The following is a 20,330-nucleotide window of genomic DNA, read 5'->3' on the forward strand; positions in this document are numbered from 1 at the left end:
GACAATGGTATAAAAAAGAGAGAGAAATTTGTCCATTCCTATAGAATGACTGGACTTTGGTCTTAAGTATGTAATGAGTCCTGATCCAAAGAATAAAGCCACAACCATGAGATGGGAAGAGCAGGTGGAGAAGGCCTTGGCTTGCCCAGTGGCTGAAGGCAGCTTCAAGATGGTCTCAATTATTCTCACATAAGATCCAAGAATCAACATAAAAGGAATAGTGACAACTAGAACAGCGACCACATAAACTAACGTCTCAATTATAAGGGTGTCCCCACAGGCAAGCTTAAGCACTGGAGGTATGTCACAGAAGAAGTGATTCAACTGGTTAGAGCCACAGAAGGGTAGAGAGAAGATCTGGTAGGTTAACACTACATGCACTGGAATTCCACTGACCCAACAGCCAGCGGCCAGCTGGACACACAGCCTACTGTTCATGAGGAGAGAATACAGCAGAGGGTTGCAAATGGCGACATACCTGTCATAAGCCATCGTGGTCAGAAGAAAGCGCTCGGTGGCTCCAAACACCAGAAAGAAATACATTTGAGCAGCACAAGCCAGAAAGGATATAGTTCTGTTTTGACTACAAAGATCTACTAATAACCTGGGGACAGTGACTGATACATAGCATATTTCCAAGGAAGAAAAATTCCCTAGGAAAAAATACATGGGAGTCTGGAGGGAAGGATCCATCTTGGTTATTATGATAATGAGACTATTTCCCATCAGAATAATCATATACATGATCAGAAACACCCCAAAAAGAAATCCTTGTAGGTCAGGAATATCAGAGAAGCCAAGCAAGATGAACTCCATCAATGTAGTCTGGTTCCACTGTGGGGGATTTTGTCCTCTGGATCCCATCTGCGAACAAAAGGTTTAGAAGTCACTTCAATTCACTGGACCCAGCAGTGAAATGGGTTAAAATAAATTGATGATTTTAACATCACTGACAGAATATAGAGAACCTGTCTGCCAATGCAGGAGATGTAAGAGACACAAGTCCAATCCCTGGGTTGGGAAGATCCCCTGGAGATGGGCATGGCAACTCACTCCAATATTCTCGCCTGGAGAATCCCATGGCCAGAGGAGGGTGGGGATTCATGGGGTCGCAAAGAGTCAGACATGACTGAAAGGAATTAATGCATGCTCACAAACAAAATAATATATATATATATATATATATATCCATTTAAAATTGTATTTGTCCTGTGTTTAAGATTTATGAAATCCAATATCCTCAAATTCCACAATGTAAAAACAACAAAAACAAATCTTGAGCTCTATCCTTTTGACTCCTGTGAGGGATGCTGAATACATGAACAACACAGAGAGACAGACAACAGTACAACAAGAGCAGACAGGAAAGCGGCCTCCTCTCAGGACAGAACGGCTCTCGGCAACTCGAGACATTCTCTGAAGAAACAACTTCCCCTTCCTGCTCTGTTTGCTTTTTAGCTGTATTGTTTCTGCCTGGCACCTTCTAATTTGCAATTAGTTTATAAGAGTCTTTCACATCTGATTTGAAGTGAGCTCCATCTCAGATAACCATCTCAGACAACCAAAGGGCATGGTGATCATAGCACTCAACTGCAAGATGGAGCTCAGGTCAGCCTGGGTCACTCACTCACTGGGAAAGAGGCTTAGATCCCAGATAGGAAAAAAATTAGAACTCTTTTCTTGCCTCCACCATAGAGGACAATATTCCACTTAATATATCATAGAAATTAATATTAGAAATAAAACATCATAGCAGGTCACACATTCACTTGAACTTTAGAACATGACATAAAGTCAATAAAAACTGTTGGAATATGTCCTCAGCCTTACCATGGCCCCTTAAAAATCCTAATGACCAATAAACCTGTTTACCAAATTTTAGACCTTTAGAAGTACTTAAGTAAGATTATGGGGGTTTCCAGGCGGCTCAGTGGTAATGAATCTGCCTGCAATGTGGGGGAGATGCAGTGAACGCAGGTTCGATCCCTAGGTTGGGAAGATACCCTGGAGAAAGAAACGGCCACATGCTCCAGTATTCTTGCCTGGGAGATCCCACGGACAGAAGAGCCTGGCGGGCTACAGTGTATACTGTCTAAAAGAGTCAGACCTGACTTAGTGACTAAACAACAAAAACTAAAAGATTATAGCCTTTACAGGGTAACTAAATAAGAAAAAGGGAAAATAAAATGTCTAAGAGAATTTAATCTCAGAGTTCATGCCAGACAAAATGTAAGATGTCCATTTGTATGTTTTCTTATCTTTAAATATGAGTTTCTTAATATATGCATTATATTATATGTGTATATAATGCATTTTGAATGAGTAATATATATTCTAAATATCTCAATCTGAATAACTATCAAATACACAGTGCTAAATGCAGTGTAGCATTTCTCTAATCAACTCATTTTAATACTTAAGCATTTTCACCAAATAAATTTAATCTCCCCATCTCCAGACTGCTTCCTAGAAATCATTTTTTTGTGATTTCCAGCCCACCTTCATTAATGCTAAACTGTGACCTTTTTCACAGACTGCTGCAGATTCCTAGATCCACATTGTCATGCATTCTTTTTAACTTTTATCTTCATTTCCCTAATTTGCCTTTGCTTCCTTTAGAGCACAACTCCCCTCTCTTTTAAGGAGCTCTCCAGTTTCCCACTGTTGACACAAAAGCCAGACAACTCAAATATTTACCATTTCTACTTTAATTTCTTAGCTCTCATTAATTTCAAGTTTTCCCCTTCTTATTGTAGTGAATTATCCTTAAGTCAGTGATTCATTTTTCAGAGTGAATTCTAAAGGCAGAAGTTCCCGCCTGTTTCATCTCTGTCTACAGCTCAAAAAAGTGTCAAGACAAGGGAACAAGGCCTGAGAAGTTCTAGTTCAAATATTAACGATATGTCGCTCAAACTCAGCCTTGGTGCACGTCTCTGAATCCTCTCTTGCCATCTCTATCTTTACGTTTTCTGATCTCTTTGCTCTTTATTTCCTCTTTTCACTTTTAGGTAGCTACTTTTTCATGTTATCTCATCTCACACTTTCAAGATTTTATACCTCTATGTATGTATATATGTTTTATTTTTCTTCAGAAATGATAGCATTTGAAAACCAGCTGAGGAAAGGGGGGATTAAATTTTCAGCGACACAGATGTTTGTGTGAATGTGTGTGTGCGTGTCTTCATTTGCTGAGTCGTGTCTGATTCTTTGTGACCCCATGGACTGTAACCCACGAGGCTCCTCTGTCCATGGGATTTTCCAGGCAAGAATACTGGATGGGCTGCCATTTCCACCTCCAGGGAATCTTCACGACCCAGGGATCAAACCCACGTCTCCTCCCTGCAACTCTTGCGATGGCAGGTGGATTCTTTACCAATTTGGGAAACCCTTGTTTGAATGTATAAGGCAGTAAATCAATATATATTGTGTCATATATATTTTGTCATATATATTGTAGTTTATTGGGGAAAGCTGTGAATACTAAGCGTGTGCTAAATAAAAAGTATATTATATACTATGGACACTAAGCATAAACAATGAGTTTAGTTTCTGTCATTATAAACTCAGAAACCAGTGTGGCTTCAGGCAGATGAGTCAGGCAGAAACATGGGATGTATAGTCTATGCAGTGAGAATTAAAAGGTGTTATGGGAGGTCCAGAAAATAACTTGAGGAAGACTGTCATATCTTAGGGTATCCCAGAATTATTCTTTTATTTTTACTTTTAAGAAAACACAGTAAAATATTTTCCAGGAAAAAAAAAATGCACTCATTTACTTACTCAGTTTCATATTCCAAAAACTGGTCAAGCCCTTACATAGGTGAGTAGCTTATATATAAGGATTTCTTGACAGGCAACTGCATGCATGTAGATTTTCTACTCATCTCAGCAATCATGGTCCATTTAAACAAATTCAGGTACTCACTGACCAAAGATTCTGACATTGAGCAACTTAAAATTAAACTTAGATATATTCTTGCAATATATCTTTACTTAAATTACCAGAGCTTGTTTTTTCTTGGTTGAAAATATATACAGTAATAATAAGATGTAACTCAGTTGTTTTGAGGGGCAAGTAGCATCAGCTATGTTAACTACTTGATTTGAATGGATGGTTGTAGTCCTACAGGGCATTCTTTTTATGATAATCATAATACTTATTGTATTTATCATTATTATTTTAAAACTAACTTTTGTCTGTTTTGGAAATTAGCTATATGTATCCAGGCCTGGAGTGGACTTTTTCTCAACCTGGGAGAGACAAGAACGTACAAGGCAGTGTTTTGTCAGGAATACTGAGTTAAAATTAGTACATTACTTTATGCTGGGTAGGTACACACCAAAAACAGTATCTTGGGAGAAAACATTCTAACTTTCAGGACTCAATGCATTTTTTCTCTTATCTATGTCAATTCTAATGGTTGTACTAAGAAAACATGAGACAAGAAGACTATGTTATAGAAAGCAAAATTAAATTAAAAATCTAACTCAAATCCTATTTAATATCTGAAACACCCCCATAAATAACTTTCTTTGATTATTATCTTTCCAGAAGTTGATCTGTTCTCTCCATTAACAATTAATCATTGTTGGCAGATCCAACATGGGAACTTCAGTCCATCCTTTACCAATTTTTTCTATTTTGGCAGAAACAAGTATAGCAATGGGCTTCCCTGCTGGCTCAGTGATAAAAAATTTACCTGCCAATGCAGGAGCCACAGGTTCGATCCCTGGGTTGGGAAGGTTCTCCAGTATAGGAAATGGAAACCACTTCAGTATTCTTGCTTGGGAAATCCCATGGACAGTGGATGTGGCAGGCTATATTCCATGGGATCCGAAAGAGTAGGACATAGCTTAGTGACTAGACACAAGAACAATCATAACAATGGAAAGGCGAGAGGTGTGGTTATCTGAAATAAATGTTTTGTTGCTAACAACATTTAAACAGATTGTGTGCTAACCTTGTTTATCTTTGTTACCTCATTTATTGCAATATAAATGAAATAGATACTCTAATGATTCACATTTTCATAAAAAGCCAGAGACATGGAAGGATTAAGTAACTTGTACAATGTCAAGAAGCTAGTGTGTGATTTAAATGATGTCAAATTCAGCAGCGTAATGCCAGAGTCCATTTAGTTAATCAAAATTCATGGGCTTCACAGTTCATTCCATGGTAATTATTTGGAACTTAATATTCTGAGCAATATCAATAAATAAGGTAAAATAAAATTCTTCACAGCAAGTTGATATAATATCCATTTAGTATTTCACTTATCATTTTAAAAATAAATGACCTTAATCAGTTACAGTCTGTTTATCTCAAGTTCAGAAAATTTATCTCATAAATGAATCTTTTTTGGAAAAAAAACATTTTGTATTTCTTCTGATTGTTGAATTAAAAATATGCTATAATAAATTAACCAGGGTAAAATTATAGCAGCTTACCTTTTGTTTTAAAAATCACCACATGTTGCTCTTTTACGGAAAATATGGTCTTTTTAATATAAACATCTGATTTGATGTATTCAAGCAACAAATTCATCCATTCTTAACTTTCTTTGAAGCTCATAATTTGCTTAAATCAGTACAACTTAGGTGTAAAAAGTACCCTCTGACTTGTTGAGGAGAATCTTCTCCACATGACACGCTGTATTTTTAAACTCAATAAACTGCTTATCAAGTGGTAACTTAAAAACTAACTCTGACAGCCTCTGGGTCAATTAGTGCCGCCTCGAAGTTTCTCTCTCTATGGAATATGGTATGAGGAGCTCCAGCCACCTGGCCACGCCCCTGTCCCTGTCTCCCCATCCTCTACATCTTAGGGAAATGGAGCAATTCTCCTGCTGGGAAAGGCTACACAAGACATTCAGAATCTCAAATTTGATCTATATCTGCGTATGAATTCATTGGATGCTCAATTTCCAACTATTAATGCACCATTTCTTAACTTCACAAGATATATCTTGCAAATTATCCAGTGTTCATGGATCATCTAATTTGTTTATGAGTTATGGCCTTCTGTTCATTCCATGTATAGGATTTTTCTTTAATTATAAGTATATATTTAAGAAAAAATAAGCTTTAACAAGAGGATGTAATACACAGGGTTCCAAGTTTTCTATTGAAGTTGGTCAAGTTGGAAAATGACATAAGGGCTTTAAACTTAATAAGAGAGAAAGATGGATTGAATTTTTATTGCTGCTCTGAGTCTTTGGTAGGCTGTGTCAGCTCAGTTCAGTTCAGTTGCTCAGTCATGTCCAATTCTTTGCAATGCCATGGGCTGTAACCCCCAGACTCCTCTGTCCATGGAATTCTCCAGGCAAGAATACTGGAGTGGCTAGCCATTCGCTTCTCCAAGGAATTTCTAGACCCAGGTATTGAACCCGGGTCTCCTGCATTGCAGGATGATTCCTTACCATCATGTATTCAGCCTTTACCTATTTATTTACTTATTGTTGTTGTCTAGTTGTTGTGTCTGACTCTTTTGGGACCCCATGAACTGTAGCTTGCCAGGCTCCTCTGTCCATGAGATTTCTCAGGCAAGACTACTGGAATGGGTTGCCACCTCCTTCTCCAGGGGATCTTCCTGACTTAAGGATTGATCTTGCATCTCTTGCGTTGGTGGCAGATTCTTTACCTCTGAGCCTCCAGGGAAGCACTTTATTTATTGCAGTGTTCAATAAAAATCTAGCTTTATCAGGTGTTGTGCTATACTCTTCAAGAGACACAGACAACTTTAAATTGTTGTCTGTAAATTGGTGACAGGATCTGACTGCCAATCACCTGTTCATCTCTGAGGTAGAGCTGGTATGTCACATTCTATGACAAGTAACCCATTTTTCTTGCAGGTGAAGTCAAACATTCCTATTGTAGTGCTCTTTATTTAATAGCTAGTTTGACTTTTATTATATTATGTTTTAAAATGTGTTCCATGATTTGACTTTCTCTCTTGTCATAATTCCTTGATTCTCGGGCATTTGTCTTATTTGCTGATGCACATTCAACTCCAAGTATTGCACCATCTAGTTAGAGAACTATGGGACTTGTGAAGGACTCAATAATTTATACCTTCATCATCGAGTCTTTCCAAATTAGTAATCACATCTGTCATGTTCTCTTTCATTTTTGATCCAATGGGAAGAAAGGTAGTTCAGTAATCTTGACAAGTGGAAATGTCTTAAATTTGTATTATTGGAATATAAGATGTTTCTAAATGACTATTTTTTGACAAAATTTTTAAAATATTGATTGTCATTTTTTATGGAAGAAAGTCAAATTTTTGCCATTGAAGAAGTGAAAAAGTGAGTATGGCCACTACCTCATGAACTGTAGATCATGTCTAGGTCTACTTTATACTGCTTTCCTGTGAAACATAAAGTCTCCGGGAGCTGATCACAAAGATACTAAATCTGATTGCTGGGCCCTGATGGCATTTCTATTCAAGGGTAAATGGCATGAACATTCAAAACTAGAGATGAAATATGTAAAGGATAACACAAATCAGATTAACTTTTGATTTTCTTGAGGAGATAGAAAAGCAAAATAATTCTGGTAATTTTTCCTTGTTCAATCAAGTTGTTCATATAATCTGAAGTTTTTAGAGCCATGGTAGGAATTAAGGAGTGGTATTTAAACATTAATATAATGGTGGTTTTGTTTTGTTTCCAGCTTTATTAAAGTATAATTGGCAAAACTGTAATGTAAAAGTATTACAAGTTATAACATTGTGATATATTTAAAGTACATAAGGTGATTATTTAATATATCTATAAATTGTGAGTTACCAAAATCAAATCAGCGCATCTATCACCTCATACAACTATTTTTTCTCTTAGCAAATTTTGTTTACAGTATTATTCTCTACAGTCATCATGAAGTGCATGAGATTCATAGAATTTGTGTGTCATGTGCCAAGTTGTTTCCGTTGTGTCTGACACTGTGACCCACGGACTGTAGCCTGCCAGGCTCCTCTGTCCATGGGATTCTCCAGGTGAAAGTACTGGAATGGGTGGCCATTTCTTACTCTAGAGGATCCTCCTAACCCAGGGACTGAACCCACGTCTCTTGCATCTCCTGCATTGGCAGGTAGATCTTTTACTACCAACACCACCTGGAAAGTCTCCCTTGGAATTAATTTTATAGCAGAAAGATTGTATTCTTTGAACAACACCTTCCATCACCCTGGCAATCAGTGTTTCTACTCTCCATTCCTATGAGTTCTATTTTCTAAATATATATTACACATACAAGTGCTACATGCAGTATATGTCTTTTGTGACTGCCCTGTTTCACTTAGCATTATGTCCTCCAGGTTCATCCATGTTATCATTCATTCCAGGATTTCTTTATTTTTTAACACTGAATAATAACTCATTGCATATAATACCACGCCACTTTTATTCATTTATCTGTTGACAAAACATTGTTCTTCTATCTTGGCTATTGTGAATAATTTTGTATTAAACAAGGGAGTTCAGATGTCTCTTTGAGACATTTTATTGCTTTTGAATATTTACTCAGAAATGGATTGTTGTGTCATATAGTAATTATTGTATATTTTTATTTTTGAAATGCATTTATATTGCTTTCTATAGTGATTCTACCAATTTACCTTCACACCAGCAAGGTATGAGGATTCTCTTATAACCACATTTGCCAACTTTGTTATCTCTTTTCCCTTTGATAGCAGATAACCTGCTGGGAATGGTTAGTTTTCATTCCACTCCCAAAAAAAGTCAATCCAAAGAACATGCAAACTACCACTCAATAGCAACCATCTCACATGCTAGCAAAGTAATGTGCAAAATCCTCCAAGCTAGGTTTCAACAGCATGTGAAGCAAGAACATCTAAGTGTTGAAGCTGGATTTAGAAAAGGTAGAGGAACCAGAAATCAAATTGTCAACATCTATCGGATCATACAAAAACCAAGGGATTCCAGAAAAACATCTGCTTCTGCTTCATTGGCTACATTAAAGTCTTTGAATGTGTGGATCACAACAAACTGTGGAAAATTCTTCAAGAGATGGGAATACCAGACTAGCTGACCTGCTTCCTGAGAAATCTGTATGCACGTCAAGAAGCAACAGTTAGAAACAGATATGGAAAAACAGACTGGTTCAAAATTGGGAAAGAAGTACATGAAGACTGTATATTGCCACCCTGCTTATTTAATTTATGTGCAGAGTACATCATGTGAAATGCCAGTCTGGATGAAACACAAGCTGGAATCAAGATTGCTGGGAGAGATATCAATAATCTCAGACATGCTGGTAACATCACCCTAATGGCAGAAATTGAAAAAGATCTAAAGAACCTCTTGATGAAGGTGAAAGAGGAGAGTGAAAAAACTGGCTTAAAACTCAACATTCAAAAAACTAAGATGATTGTATCCAGTTCCATCACTCCGTGGCAAATAGGTGGGGAAACAATTGGAACAGTGACATAGGATTTTATCTCCGGCTCCAAAATCACTGCAGACGGTGACTGCAGCCATGAAATTAAAAGAGCTTGCTCCTTGGAAGAAAAGTTGACAGACTTAGACAGCATATTAAAAAGCAGAGATATAACATTGTCAACAAAGTCTGTCTAGTCAAAGCTATGGTTTTTCCAGTAGTCATATATGAATGTGAGATTTGAACCATAAAGAAAGCTGAGCACTGAAGAATTGATGCTTTTGAACTGCGTTGTTGGAAAAGACTCTTGAGCGTCCCTTGGAGTGCAAGGAGATCAAACCAGTCAATCTTAAGCAACAAAAGCACAGAAAAACAAGAGGAACCGCATCAAACTAAAAATCTCCTGCACAGCAAAAGAAAACATCAACAAAATAAAAAGGCTATCTTGAAATGAAAAACATATATTTCCAAGCCATATATTCTATAAGAGATTAATATCTAAAATATATAAGAAACTCATGTAGCTCAATAGCAAAAAAAAATAAAATAAAAAAGATTAAAACTTGGCAACTTATTTGAAGACATTTTTCCAAAGAATATATATAAATGGTCAACAAGTGTATTAAAAGATACTCAGCATCACTAATAAGCAGGGCCTTGCAAATAAAAACCACAAAAGAGCTATCAGCTCATACCCGGTAGGTTCAGTTCTGTTCAGTTAGGTTGCTCAGTCATGTCCAATTCTTTGTGACCCCATGGACCGCAGCACGCCAGACTTCCCTGTCCATCACCAACTCCCAGAGCTTGCTCAGACTCACGTCTATCAAGTCAGTGATGCCATCCAACCATCTCATTCTCTGTCATCCCCTTCTCCTCCTGCCTTTAATCTTTCCCAGCATCAGGGTCTTTACCAATGAGTCAGTTCTTCACATCAGGTGGCCAAAGCATTGGAGTTTCTGCTTCAGCATCAGTCCTTCCAAAGAATATTCAGGACGAATCTCCTTTAGGATCGACTAGGTGACTCTCCTTTCAGTCCAAGGGACTCTCAAGAGTCTTCTCCAACTCCACAGTTCAAAAGCATCAATTCTTCAGTGCTCAGCTCTCTTTATAGTCCAACTCTCACATCCAAACATAAAGAACATTAATGTTAAAATCTGAGTCACTGAGTTCAGATTCTGTCCTAGAGGTTGTTTACTGAATACATCTCACAAACATCTCGTCATCAGTCTCTTCTTCCATTTCACTTTCTCTTATTGAAAGTATATTCTGTGATTCCATTCTTTTCATCTTCTTTGTTATGACATGATTGCCCACGTCATGTCTGTTTATAGGATGACTAAGTCCACTGCTTGCTGGATTCAAATTGATTTTCAAAGTTTCATGGATGGATTTGTAAATGGAGAAATTAAAAAAAAAACAGAAATAGCAACAATTCATTTCACATTGCTTTATTCTGAGAGGTGTAATTTGCTGAAGTACTCAGAAAGAAGCTGTTCATTAATTAGCACCAACTACATTAAGTTTCCTTACACATTGGGCAATGTAAAACCCATTGCAGCTAAGGAATTTTGAGCAAGGACAAATCTGGAGTGATCACACTTCCAAACTTCAAATGATATTCAAAAGTTATAGTTATTGAACTAGTATGGTACTAACGTAAACAAAAGCATCAGAATTGAGAGACCATGAAGAAACATATATGTATCAGTTCAGTTCAGACACTCAGTCATGTGCAACTCTTGGCGACCCCACGGACTGCAGCATGCCAGGCCTCCCTGTCCATCAGCAACTCCCAGACTTTTCTCAAACTCATGTCCATTGAGTCGGTGATGCCATCCAACCATCTCATCCTCTGTCGTTACCTTCTCCTCCCTCCTTCAATCTTTCCCAGCATCAGGGTCTTATCAAATGAGTCAGTTCTTCATATCAGGTGGCCAGAATTGGAGTTTCAGCTTCAACATCAGTCCTTCTGATGAATATTCAGGACTGAACTCTTTTAGGATGGACTGGTTGGATCTCCTCGAAGTCCAAGGGACTCTCAAGAGTCTTCTCCAACACCACAGGTCAAAAGCATCAATTCTTTGGTGCTCAGCTTTCTTTATAGTCCAACTCTCACATCCATGCATGACTACGGGAAAAACCATAGCCTTGACTAGACAGACCTTTGCTGGCAGAGTAATGTCACTGCTTTTTAAGATGTTGTCTAGGTTGGTCATAACTTTCCTTCCAAGGAGCAAGAGTCTTTTAATTTCATGGTTGCAATCACCATCTGCAGTGATTTTGGAGCCCCCCAAAATAAAGTCTGTTATTGTTTCCACTGTTTCCCACCTATTTGAAAGGAAGTGATGGAACCAGGTGCCATGATCTTAGTTTTCTGAATGTTAAACTTTAAGCCATCTTTTTCACTCCCCTCTTTCACTTTCACCAAGAAGCCCTTTAGGTCTTCTTCTTTTTCTGCCATAGGGTGGTGTCATCTACATATATGAGGTTATTGATATTTTCCCCAGCAATCTTGATTCCAGCTTGTGCTTCTTCCAGCCCAGCATTTCTCATGATGTACTCTGCATATAAGTTAAATAAGCAGGGTGACAACATACAGGCTTGACGTACTCCTTTTCCTATTTGGAACCAGTCTGTTGTTCCATGTCTAGTTCTAACTGTTGCTTCCTAACGTGCATACAGACTTCTCAAGAGGTAGGTCAGGTGGTCTGATATTCCCATCTCCTTAAGAATTTTCCAGTTTGTCATGATCCACACAGTCAAAGGTTTTGGCATAATCAATAAAGCAGGAATAGATGCTTTTCTGGAACTCTTTTGCTTTTTCAATGATCCAGCAGATGTTGGTAATTTGATCTCTGGTTCCTCTGTCTTTTCTAAATCCAGCTTGAACAACTGGAAGTTCATGGTTCACATTCTGTTGAAGCCTGGCTTGGAGAATTTTGAGCATTACTTTACTAGTGTGTGAGATGAGTGCAATTGTGTGGTAGTTTGAGCATTCTTTGGCATTGCCTTTCTTTGGGGTTGGAATGAAAGCTGACCTTTTCCAGTACTGTGGCCACTGCTGAGTTTTCCAAATTTGCTGGCATACTGAGTGCAGCACTTTCACAGCATCATCTTTCAGGATTTGAAATAGCTCAACTGGAATTCCATCACCTCCATGAGCTTTGTTCATAGTGATGCTTCCTAAGGCCCATTTGGCTTCTCATTCCAGAATGTCCAGCTCTAGGTGAGTTTTCACACCATTGTGATTATCTGGGTCATGAAGTTCTTTTTTGTACAGTTCTTCTGTGTATTTTTGCCACCTCTTCTAAGCATCTTCTGCTTCTGTTAGGTCCATACTATTTCTGTCCTTTATTGAGCCCATCTTTGCATAAAATGTTCCCTTGATATCTCTAATTTTCTTGAAGAGATCTGTAGTCTTTCCCATTCTATTGTTTTCCTCTATTATTTTGCACTGATCACTGAGGAAGACTTTCTTATCTCTCCTTGCTATTTTTGGAACTCTGCATTCAAATGGGTATATCTTTTCTTTTCTCCTTTGCTTTTCACTTCTCTTCTTCTCGCAGCTCTTTGTAAGGCCTCCTCAGACAGCCATTTTGCTTTTTTGTATTTCTTTTTTGAGCGACAGTATTGATCCGTGCCTCCTGCACAATGTCACGAACCTTGTCCACAGTTCATCAGGCATTCTGTCTCTCAGATCTAATCCCTTGAATCTATTTCTCACTTCCACTGTGTAATGAAAAGGATTTAATTTAGGTTATACCTGAATGGTCTAGTGGTTTTCCCTACTTTCTTCAATTTAACTCTGAATTTGGCAATAAGGAGTTCACAATCTGAGCAACAGTCACCTCCTGGTCTTGTTTCTGCTGACTGTATAGAGCTTCTGTGTCTTTGGCTGCAAAGAATATAATCAATCTGATTTCTGTATTGACCATCTGATAACGTTCATGTGTAGAGTCTTCTCTTGTGTTGTTGGAAGAGGGTGTTTGCTATGACCAATATGTTCTCTTGATAAACCTCTATTAGCCTTTGCCCTGCTTCATTCTGTATTCCAATGCTAAATTTGCCTGTTACTCCAGGTATTTCTTGACTTTTGCATTCCAATCCCTTATAATGAAAAGGAAAGCTTTTTTAGGTTTTACTTCTAGAAGTTGTTGTAAGTCTTCATAGAACCGTCCAACTTCCACTTCTTTAGCATTACTAATCAGGGCATAGACTTGGATTACCCTGAGATTCAATGATATGCCTTGGTAACAAACAGAGTTCATTCTGTTGTTACTGAGACTGCATCCAAGAACCGGGTTTCAGACTCTTTTGTTGACTATGATGGCTACTCCATTTCTTCTAAGGGATTTTTGACCACAGTAGTAGATATAATGGTCATCTGAGTTAAATTCACCCATTCCAGTCCATTTTAGTTCTCTGATTCCTAAAATGTTGATGTTCACTCTTGCCATTTCCTGTTTGACCACTTCCAGTTTGTCTTGATTCATGGACCTAACACTCCAGCTTTCTATGCAATATTGCTCTTTACAGCATTGGACTTTATTTCCACTACCAGTCACATCCACACCAGGATGTTGATTTTGCTTTCACTCCATCTCTTCATTCTTTCTGGAGTTATTTCTCCACTGATCTCCAGTAGTATATTGGTTACCTACAGACCTGGGGAGTTCATCTATCAGTATCCTATCTTTTTGCCTTTTCATCCTGTTCAAGTGGTTCTCAAGGCAAGAATACTGAAGTGGTTTGCCATTCCCTTCTCCAGTGGACCACATTTTGTCAGAACTCTCCACCACAACCTGTCTGTTTTGGTTGGTCCTACATGGCATGGCTCATAGTTTCATTGAGTTAGACAAAGCTGTGGCCCATGTGATCAGATTGGTTAGTTTTTCACTTAGCATAATGCCCTCAAGGTCCATCCATGTTGTGACAAATCACAAGGTTTCCTGTTTTTATGGCTAATAATTCCATTTTGTGTGTGTGCATGCACATACACATATAACATTTTCCTTACCTATTCATCCACTAATGGACATTCACATTGCTTCCATGTCTTCACTATTGCAAATAATACTCTACTTCTGTTCCTTACAGGCCTAAAATGTTGTCTCTTGGACCCCTCGTGAGCATTAAGACCAAGTCTTTTAGGGACTTCCCTGGTGGACCAGTGGTTCAGACTCCACGCTTCCACTGTAGGGGGCCTGGGTTCATTCTGTGGTGGAGAACGAAGATCCCGCACACCACACAACACGGCTGTGTATAGTCAACTAACATTTGTATATAGTCAACTAATATTTGACAAAGCGCCAAGAACACTCAGTGGGAAACGGGCCAGTTCTCCAATGAATAATACTGAGAAAATTGTATAGCCACCTATAAAAGAATGAAATTGGACAACTACCTTAGAGCATGAACAAAAATCAACTCAAATTGATTAAGGATAAATATAAGCCCTGGAACTAGAAAACATCTAAAAGAAAATGTAATGAAAAGTTGCTCAGCATCATGCATCTTGCAATGATTTTTTTTTTTTTTTTGATACTAAAGCAAGAGTCGGCATTGCATTTAGATAAACTTTGTATCTCCATATACTCTCCAAGTCTGTATGTTCTTTTCATCTTTCTGTCTTCTCTTACCAGCGTGCTAATGAATCTGAAACAGACTGAACACAAACATGGATAATGAATGACATCTTATATGTTTATTTGTCTTACAACACAAGGTTACAATGATCATACAATTTCAGGAAGTTGAGGACTTGGAGCCCAATTCAGAAAACAAGTTTTTGACATAGTTCTTCAACCAGTTGATCTCTTGTTTGCAAAAACTTGAAATTCCTTGGCCAAGATTCATCCTTCTTTAGTAACAACTCTAGAGTAATAATTTTTATTAAGTGACTTAAACATCCCACAGATTATTTTGAGACTTTAGGATGGAGTGTAGGTATATGCAGTGTCTTCACAGTAGGATTAAAACAACAAAATTTAAAGATAAAAAGATGATACATACCAATTTCCCAGCCAAAGAAGTAAATTATACCTAAGTTTAGCAACAAATGACCACATTTCTGCTTTCTGATGCCATACCTTCTATCTGAGACATATTCCATACAGTCTCTAAAAGACTGTTTTAAAATTGCTTCTATAAATTTATATATTTCAATAAATCTATATATTTTCAATAAAGTTCATAGTGCTTTCTTTTACTGCAGATTGTATCTTTTAAAATCTATTCAACGACTTTATATTTCACTTTTTTCCATGCACATGACCATTTATCTTTGTCCTATTGACATACTATCACTTATCTTTGTCTTTTAAAGCATAATTATAAGCTAATACACTATGTTTTAACTTAATTGAGTTGTGTGAAGTTGAACAGGCTTATTGTTTCACTTAACCCCACCATTACCCTTTACCTAATAGTTGTTTACAAAATGTAAGACTTCCTATTTTTAAATGAACTAATGAAAATTATTTTTGTGCATGTTGGTTTATATTTAACAAATGTAAACAAAACATTGTTTTTATATATTAATACCTACTGTTTCTGCACATTTCTTCTTCCTAAATGCAGGACTCCAATAATTTCATCTTTTTGGGAGGTTATATATTTGCATCTTGTGGTTATTTCATCCTTTCCAGTGTGTTTGCTTAATTTTCCAACTTTATGACATTCACAGGTTTTGTAAGTTAGTCTCTGATTTCCCAAATTGCTGATGAATATTTACTGAACAAAGCATGAAGGCATGGGTTTCAAAATTCATTAACTTTAGTAAATTAAATACTCAAAAACACTTGAATAAGGCAAAACATGGTCAATAAGTGGTAGGTGGCAACATTAAATGTTTAAGTGAAATAAAAGACAGGGACATTAGAAAAACAGAACAAAATGCAAATAGCAAAAGGTGCAAAAGAATGCTACATTCATAAGGGAGGGTTTGATAAATATTGTCCAATTCTAAAGAAGAGAAGGATACAATCAAACTCAAAATTAGAGGTCTCAATGTTTTTACATTCTAAATTTCTTTTGAGTCAAAGAACATTAAAAAAAAATATTTTGAATATGTTTTACATAAATTCTTTGAATAAGCAAGAAAATATGATTTAAAAATAATTTTCACAAGCAATTAAAGGCTAAATAAATAATCTTGAGTTACATAAGCAGTACATATTCACTTAATTAAAATTAATAAATATAATTAAGTGGTAATAGTTCCCAAAGTTGAAAATATTTGAAGACTTTGCAAATGAAAGTAGCTGAATATAAGAGACTAGACTTAGAGATTAGAGAACAAGGTTCAAAATAAGATATGCATATAACCTAAAACTCAGAATTTGGTGTGTAGTCACTCAGTCATGTCTGACTCTTTGCGATCCCATGGACTGCAGCCCACCAGGCTCCTCTGTTCATGGGCTTCCCCAGGCAAGAAAACTGGAGTGGGCTGCCATTTCCTTCTCCAGGGGATCTCCCTGACTCAGGGATCAAACCTGTGTTTGCTGCATTAACAGGCAGGTTCTTTACCTCTGAGCTTCCAGGGAAGCCCTAAATCACAGAATAAATGGATTTAACCTCCCAAACATTGTTTCTATTTCTAAATTATACCAGAAATTAAAGTATTTGATTCAAGGAATATAATATTGATATTTATTAATGAACTATCTTGACCATGTAAATGATTTCACTGAATACTCAGGACAAGGAATGCAGAAAAATACAGCCAATGAGCAGCCAGCTGGTGCAGAAAAATGTGGGTGAGTCACTCAGTGAAGGAGTGAACCATCTCTGAGAACAGCCTGATTAGTCCCCTGAATGGCCTCCAGGACCAGATACCCATTTGGAGCTTTGGGGTGAGAGCATGGTCCAGGGATGAACTGACAACATTAATGACTTCATGAATATCCCTTTGGTGAAAGTCTACTATGTGGACATAGGGCAATGGATGTTAGAATGGACTGACCTTTTGTGCCAGGCCATAAGGTTAGCTTGACAGCATCTCAGGGCTTGTCTCCTTAGCAAGTCCAGGCTCCCACTCAGTTTCCTCCAGAGTCCTACTAAGCCAGCTTCCTAGCTAACTTCATATAATGCTTAACTTTAACATTAAAACACATCTTAACTCATTTTTATTGCTAACTTGATAACTGATTCCCTTACACAGGAAATCCATGAACTCGTTATAAAAAAGAATATATGTCACATTCATTCACTGAGCATTGACCTACCTACTTTGGAGCCATGTACTGTTTAAAAATTGCCATATTTGAATGTGTGTGCTTGTGGTTTGTGTATATGTCTCAGTCTGGGAGACAGAAAGTGAGAAAAGCATTGGAAAAATCTATGGAGAATGAAAGGGATCCAAAGAGTGCTACTTCAATTGGTGCATTCTAGTCAGTCAGCAATTTTCTTGACAGTATATGTTTGTACAAGCTCATACTTATTATTTAATGAACATATATGTGCATGAGGGGAAGAAGGGAAATAAAAGGTCTACTGCTACAATTAAAAGTTGAGTATTGAAATATGACTTAAGCGTCTCCTGGGGAAATAATTCAAAAACTTAAAATGGAAATCAATTTTAAGTATTTTTGACATATGTAACATATCATTATCTCTTATTGATACTAATCATTAATTCTGACAAAGGCCAAAGGAAAAGCTAAATGGATCTTAAAAATACTCTATATGATTAGGTTATATGATACTGTAACTTTTGTCTCTAAATGATCAGGTACTCAGTCATTTCCCACTCTGCTACCCCATAGCAGACTGCAGCTCACCAAACTCCTCTGCCCAGGGAATTTTCCAGGTAAAAATGCTGGAGTGGGTTGCCATTTCCTTCTCCAGGGGGGTCCCCTGACCCAGAGGTCGAACCCATGTCCCCTGCATCTCTTTCATTGGTAGGCAGATTCTTTACCACTGCACCACCTGGGAAGCCCAATAATTAATCTTTTTATTCTCTAACCAAACTTTCATTGAAACACATCGTACTTTTGAGAACCCAGTGGAAATATAGAACAATTAGATGAAAGTTTTAGAATTTCATATGAAGGTTAGTTGCTAAGTCATGTCCAATTCTTTGCAACCCCATGGACAGAGAAGACCTCTAGACTCCTCTGTTCATGGGATTTCCCAAGCAAGAATCCTGGAGAGGGTTGCAATTTCCATCTCCAGTTGGATTCATATATTTGGATATAAATACAACAGGATTACATAGAAAATATTCTAATAAAAAATGATAAGTAGATCCAGCATTTTAAAGTTCAATATGTACTCTACTAAGTTAAGAAAATGAAGCCCACAATCATAGTAAGCTTCAACCAGTATTTTAAAATTCATTAAATACTCCACTTAGTTCAGAAAATTAACCAAACAACCCCAGAAATAAAGGGACCCTTTTCCTAGTAATTGCATTCCATAAAGCCTTCTTCACTTCACTGTTCCGAAGGCTGTAGATCAGAGGATTCAACATGGGGATCACCACTGTGTAGAACACAGAAGCCATTTTGTCCTGATTCAAAGAGTAGCTGGAAGTAGGTCTCAGATAAGTGTAGATGCAGGTGGAATAGAACAGGATGATGGCTGTCAGGTGAGACACACAAGTGGAGAACGCTTTGCGCCTCCCCGCCCCTGCATGTACATGGAAGATGGAGAAGAGAATGTAGCAGTAGGAGGTGAGGATCACCAGCAGGGTCCCAACTATATTCACACCAGCAAACGTGGACAAGATGCTTTCATACAGGCGTGTGTCAGAACAGGAGAGCTTAAAAATTGGAGGGGTGTCACAGAAGAAGTGATGGATGACATTGGAACTGCAGAATGGCAAGCTGCTCACGTAACTTGTGTGAACCATGGAGTTCACCAGGCCCGCTGTAAAAGCCCCTGCGGCCATTTTCAGGCAGACCGTCCTGGACATGATCAAGGGGTAAAGGAGAGGGTTGCATATGGCCACATAGCGGTCATAGGCCATTAACCCAAAAAGGATGCGTTCAATTGTGGCAAAGGCTATAAAGAAGTACATCTGCAGGAAGCAACCAGCAAAGGAGATGGTTTTCTTCTCTGTTAAAAAGACTACCAGCATCTTTGGAGTGATGGTGGATGAATAACCAACATCTGCAAAAGACAGGATTGCCAGGAAGAAATACATAGGTGTGTGAAGTCGAGAATCAGTCCTGATTAAAAGGATCATTCCAATATTTCCCACAACTGTAAGTGTGTAAATCACCAGAAAAAGAAAAAAAAGGATAGTCTGTAGCTCCAATGTGTCTGCTAATCCCAACAGGATGAACTCTGTCAGCAAAGTACAATTATTTCTGGCCATTTATTAAAGATATTGTATGCTTAAACCTGTATTCCTTATAAATATGTCATTGTCCAAATTTCATAAGAAATAGTAGAAATGTTAATGAAGTTACTAACACATAGAAAAAATAAAATCCTGGGATAATACAGTAGCGCAAGCAGTGTGACTATCAGGTCAGTTCAGTTCACTTGCTCAGTCATGTCTGACTCTCTGAGACTGCGTGGACTGCAGCATGCCCGGCCTCCCTGTCCATCACCAACTCCCGGAGTCGCTGTAGTAAAGGGGGAACTAGTGGACAAATGAACAAGCATTGGAATTCAATAAGCAATTGTATTGAATCTGGGTTGTGGAGCTCCCTATTTGCTGGTCAAAGTCTGCATAGTCCACTTAAGTTTCTGAAAATGCAGCATATACATTCTATTCTTTCTCTTCTAGCCCACTCACATCCAAAATGCAAAGTATAGAACTATTCTTGCTGAGTTCTCGCTCATCCTCTGCACAAGCATGTAAGGTTAACTCAAAAGCCTTCTTTTCTCATCAAGACTGCTCTGCACACTCTTCAACAGCAAGATTCATGCATCACCATCCAGAAATCACTCTGGTGTTCTTCAAGCAGCAAAAACAGTGCCTG

The 20,330-nt window shown here is 37.8% G+C and overlaps 3 protein-coding genes across 3 annotated transcripts in view; all 3 read right to left on the reverse strand.

Annotated features, from left to right (window-relative positions):
* The window catches only part of LOC122449966 (olfactory receptor 10AG1-like), a 1,030-nt gene extending 166 nt beyond the window's left edge, over positions 1 to 864 (reverse strand). The window contains exon 1 of the mRNA XM_043482085.1: positions 4 to 864. Within this exon, the coding sequence (XP_043338020.1) occupies positions 4 to 864 (861 nt within the window). The remainder of the gene's footprint in view (positions 1 to 3) is intronic.
* LOC122450481 (fatty acid desaturase 2-like protein FADS2B) overlaps positions 1 to 20,330 on the reverse strand; it is a 914,319-nt gene that overhangs the window by 230,527 nt on the left and 663,462 nt on the right. The window lies entirely within an intron of this gene.
* On the reverse strand, positions 18,761 to 19,717 carry LOC122450491 (olfactory receptor 5F1-like). Its single transcript, XM_043482868.1, has one exon. The coding sequence runs from the start codon at positions 19,715 to 19,717 to the stop codon at positions 18,761 to 18,763; it is 957 nt and encodes a 318-aa protein (XP_043338803.1).

Source organism: Cervus canadensis, chromosome 11 (assembly GCF_019320065.1).
Source record: "Cervus canadensis isolate Bull #8, Minnesota chromosome 11, ASM1932006v1, whole genome shotgun sequence".
NCBI classification, from domain to species: Eukaryota; Metazoa; Chordata; class Mammalia; order Artiodactyla; family Cervidae; genus Cervus; species Cervus canadensis.

Coding starts and splice junctions, on each gene's coding strand:
- LOC122450491 (XM_043482868.1), bottom strand. CDS start 19,717: ATGGCCAGAAATAATTGTACTTTGCTGACAGAGTTCATCCTGTTGGGA.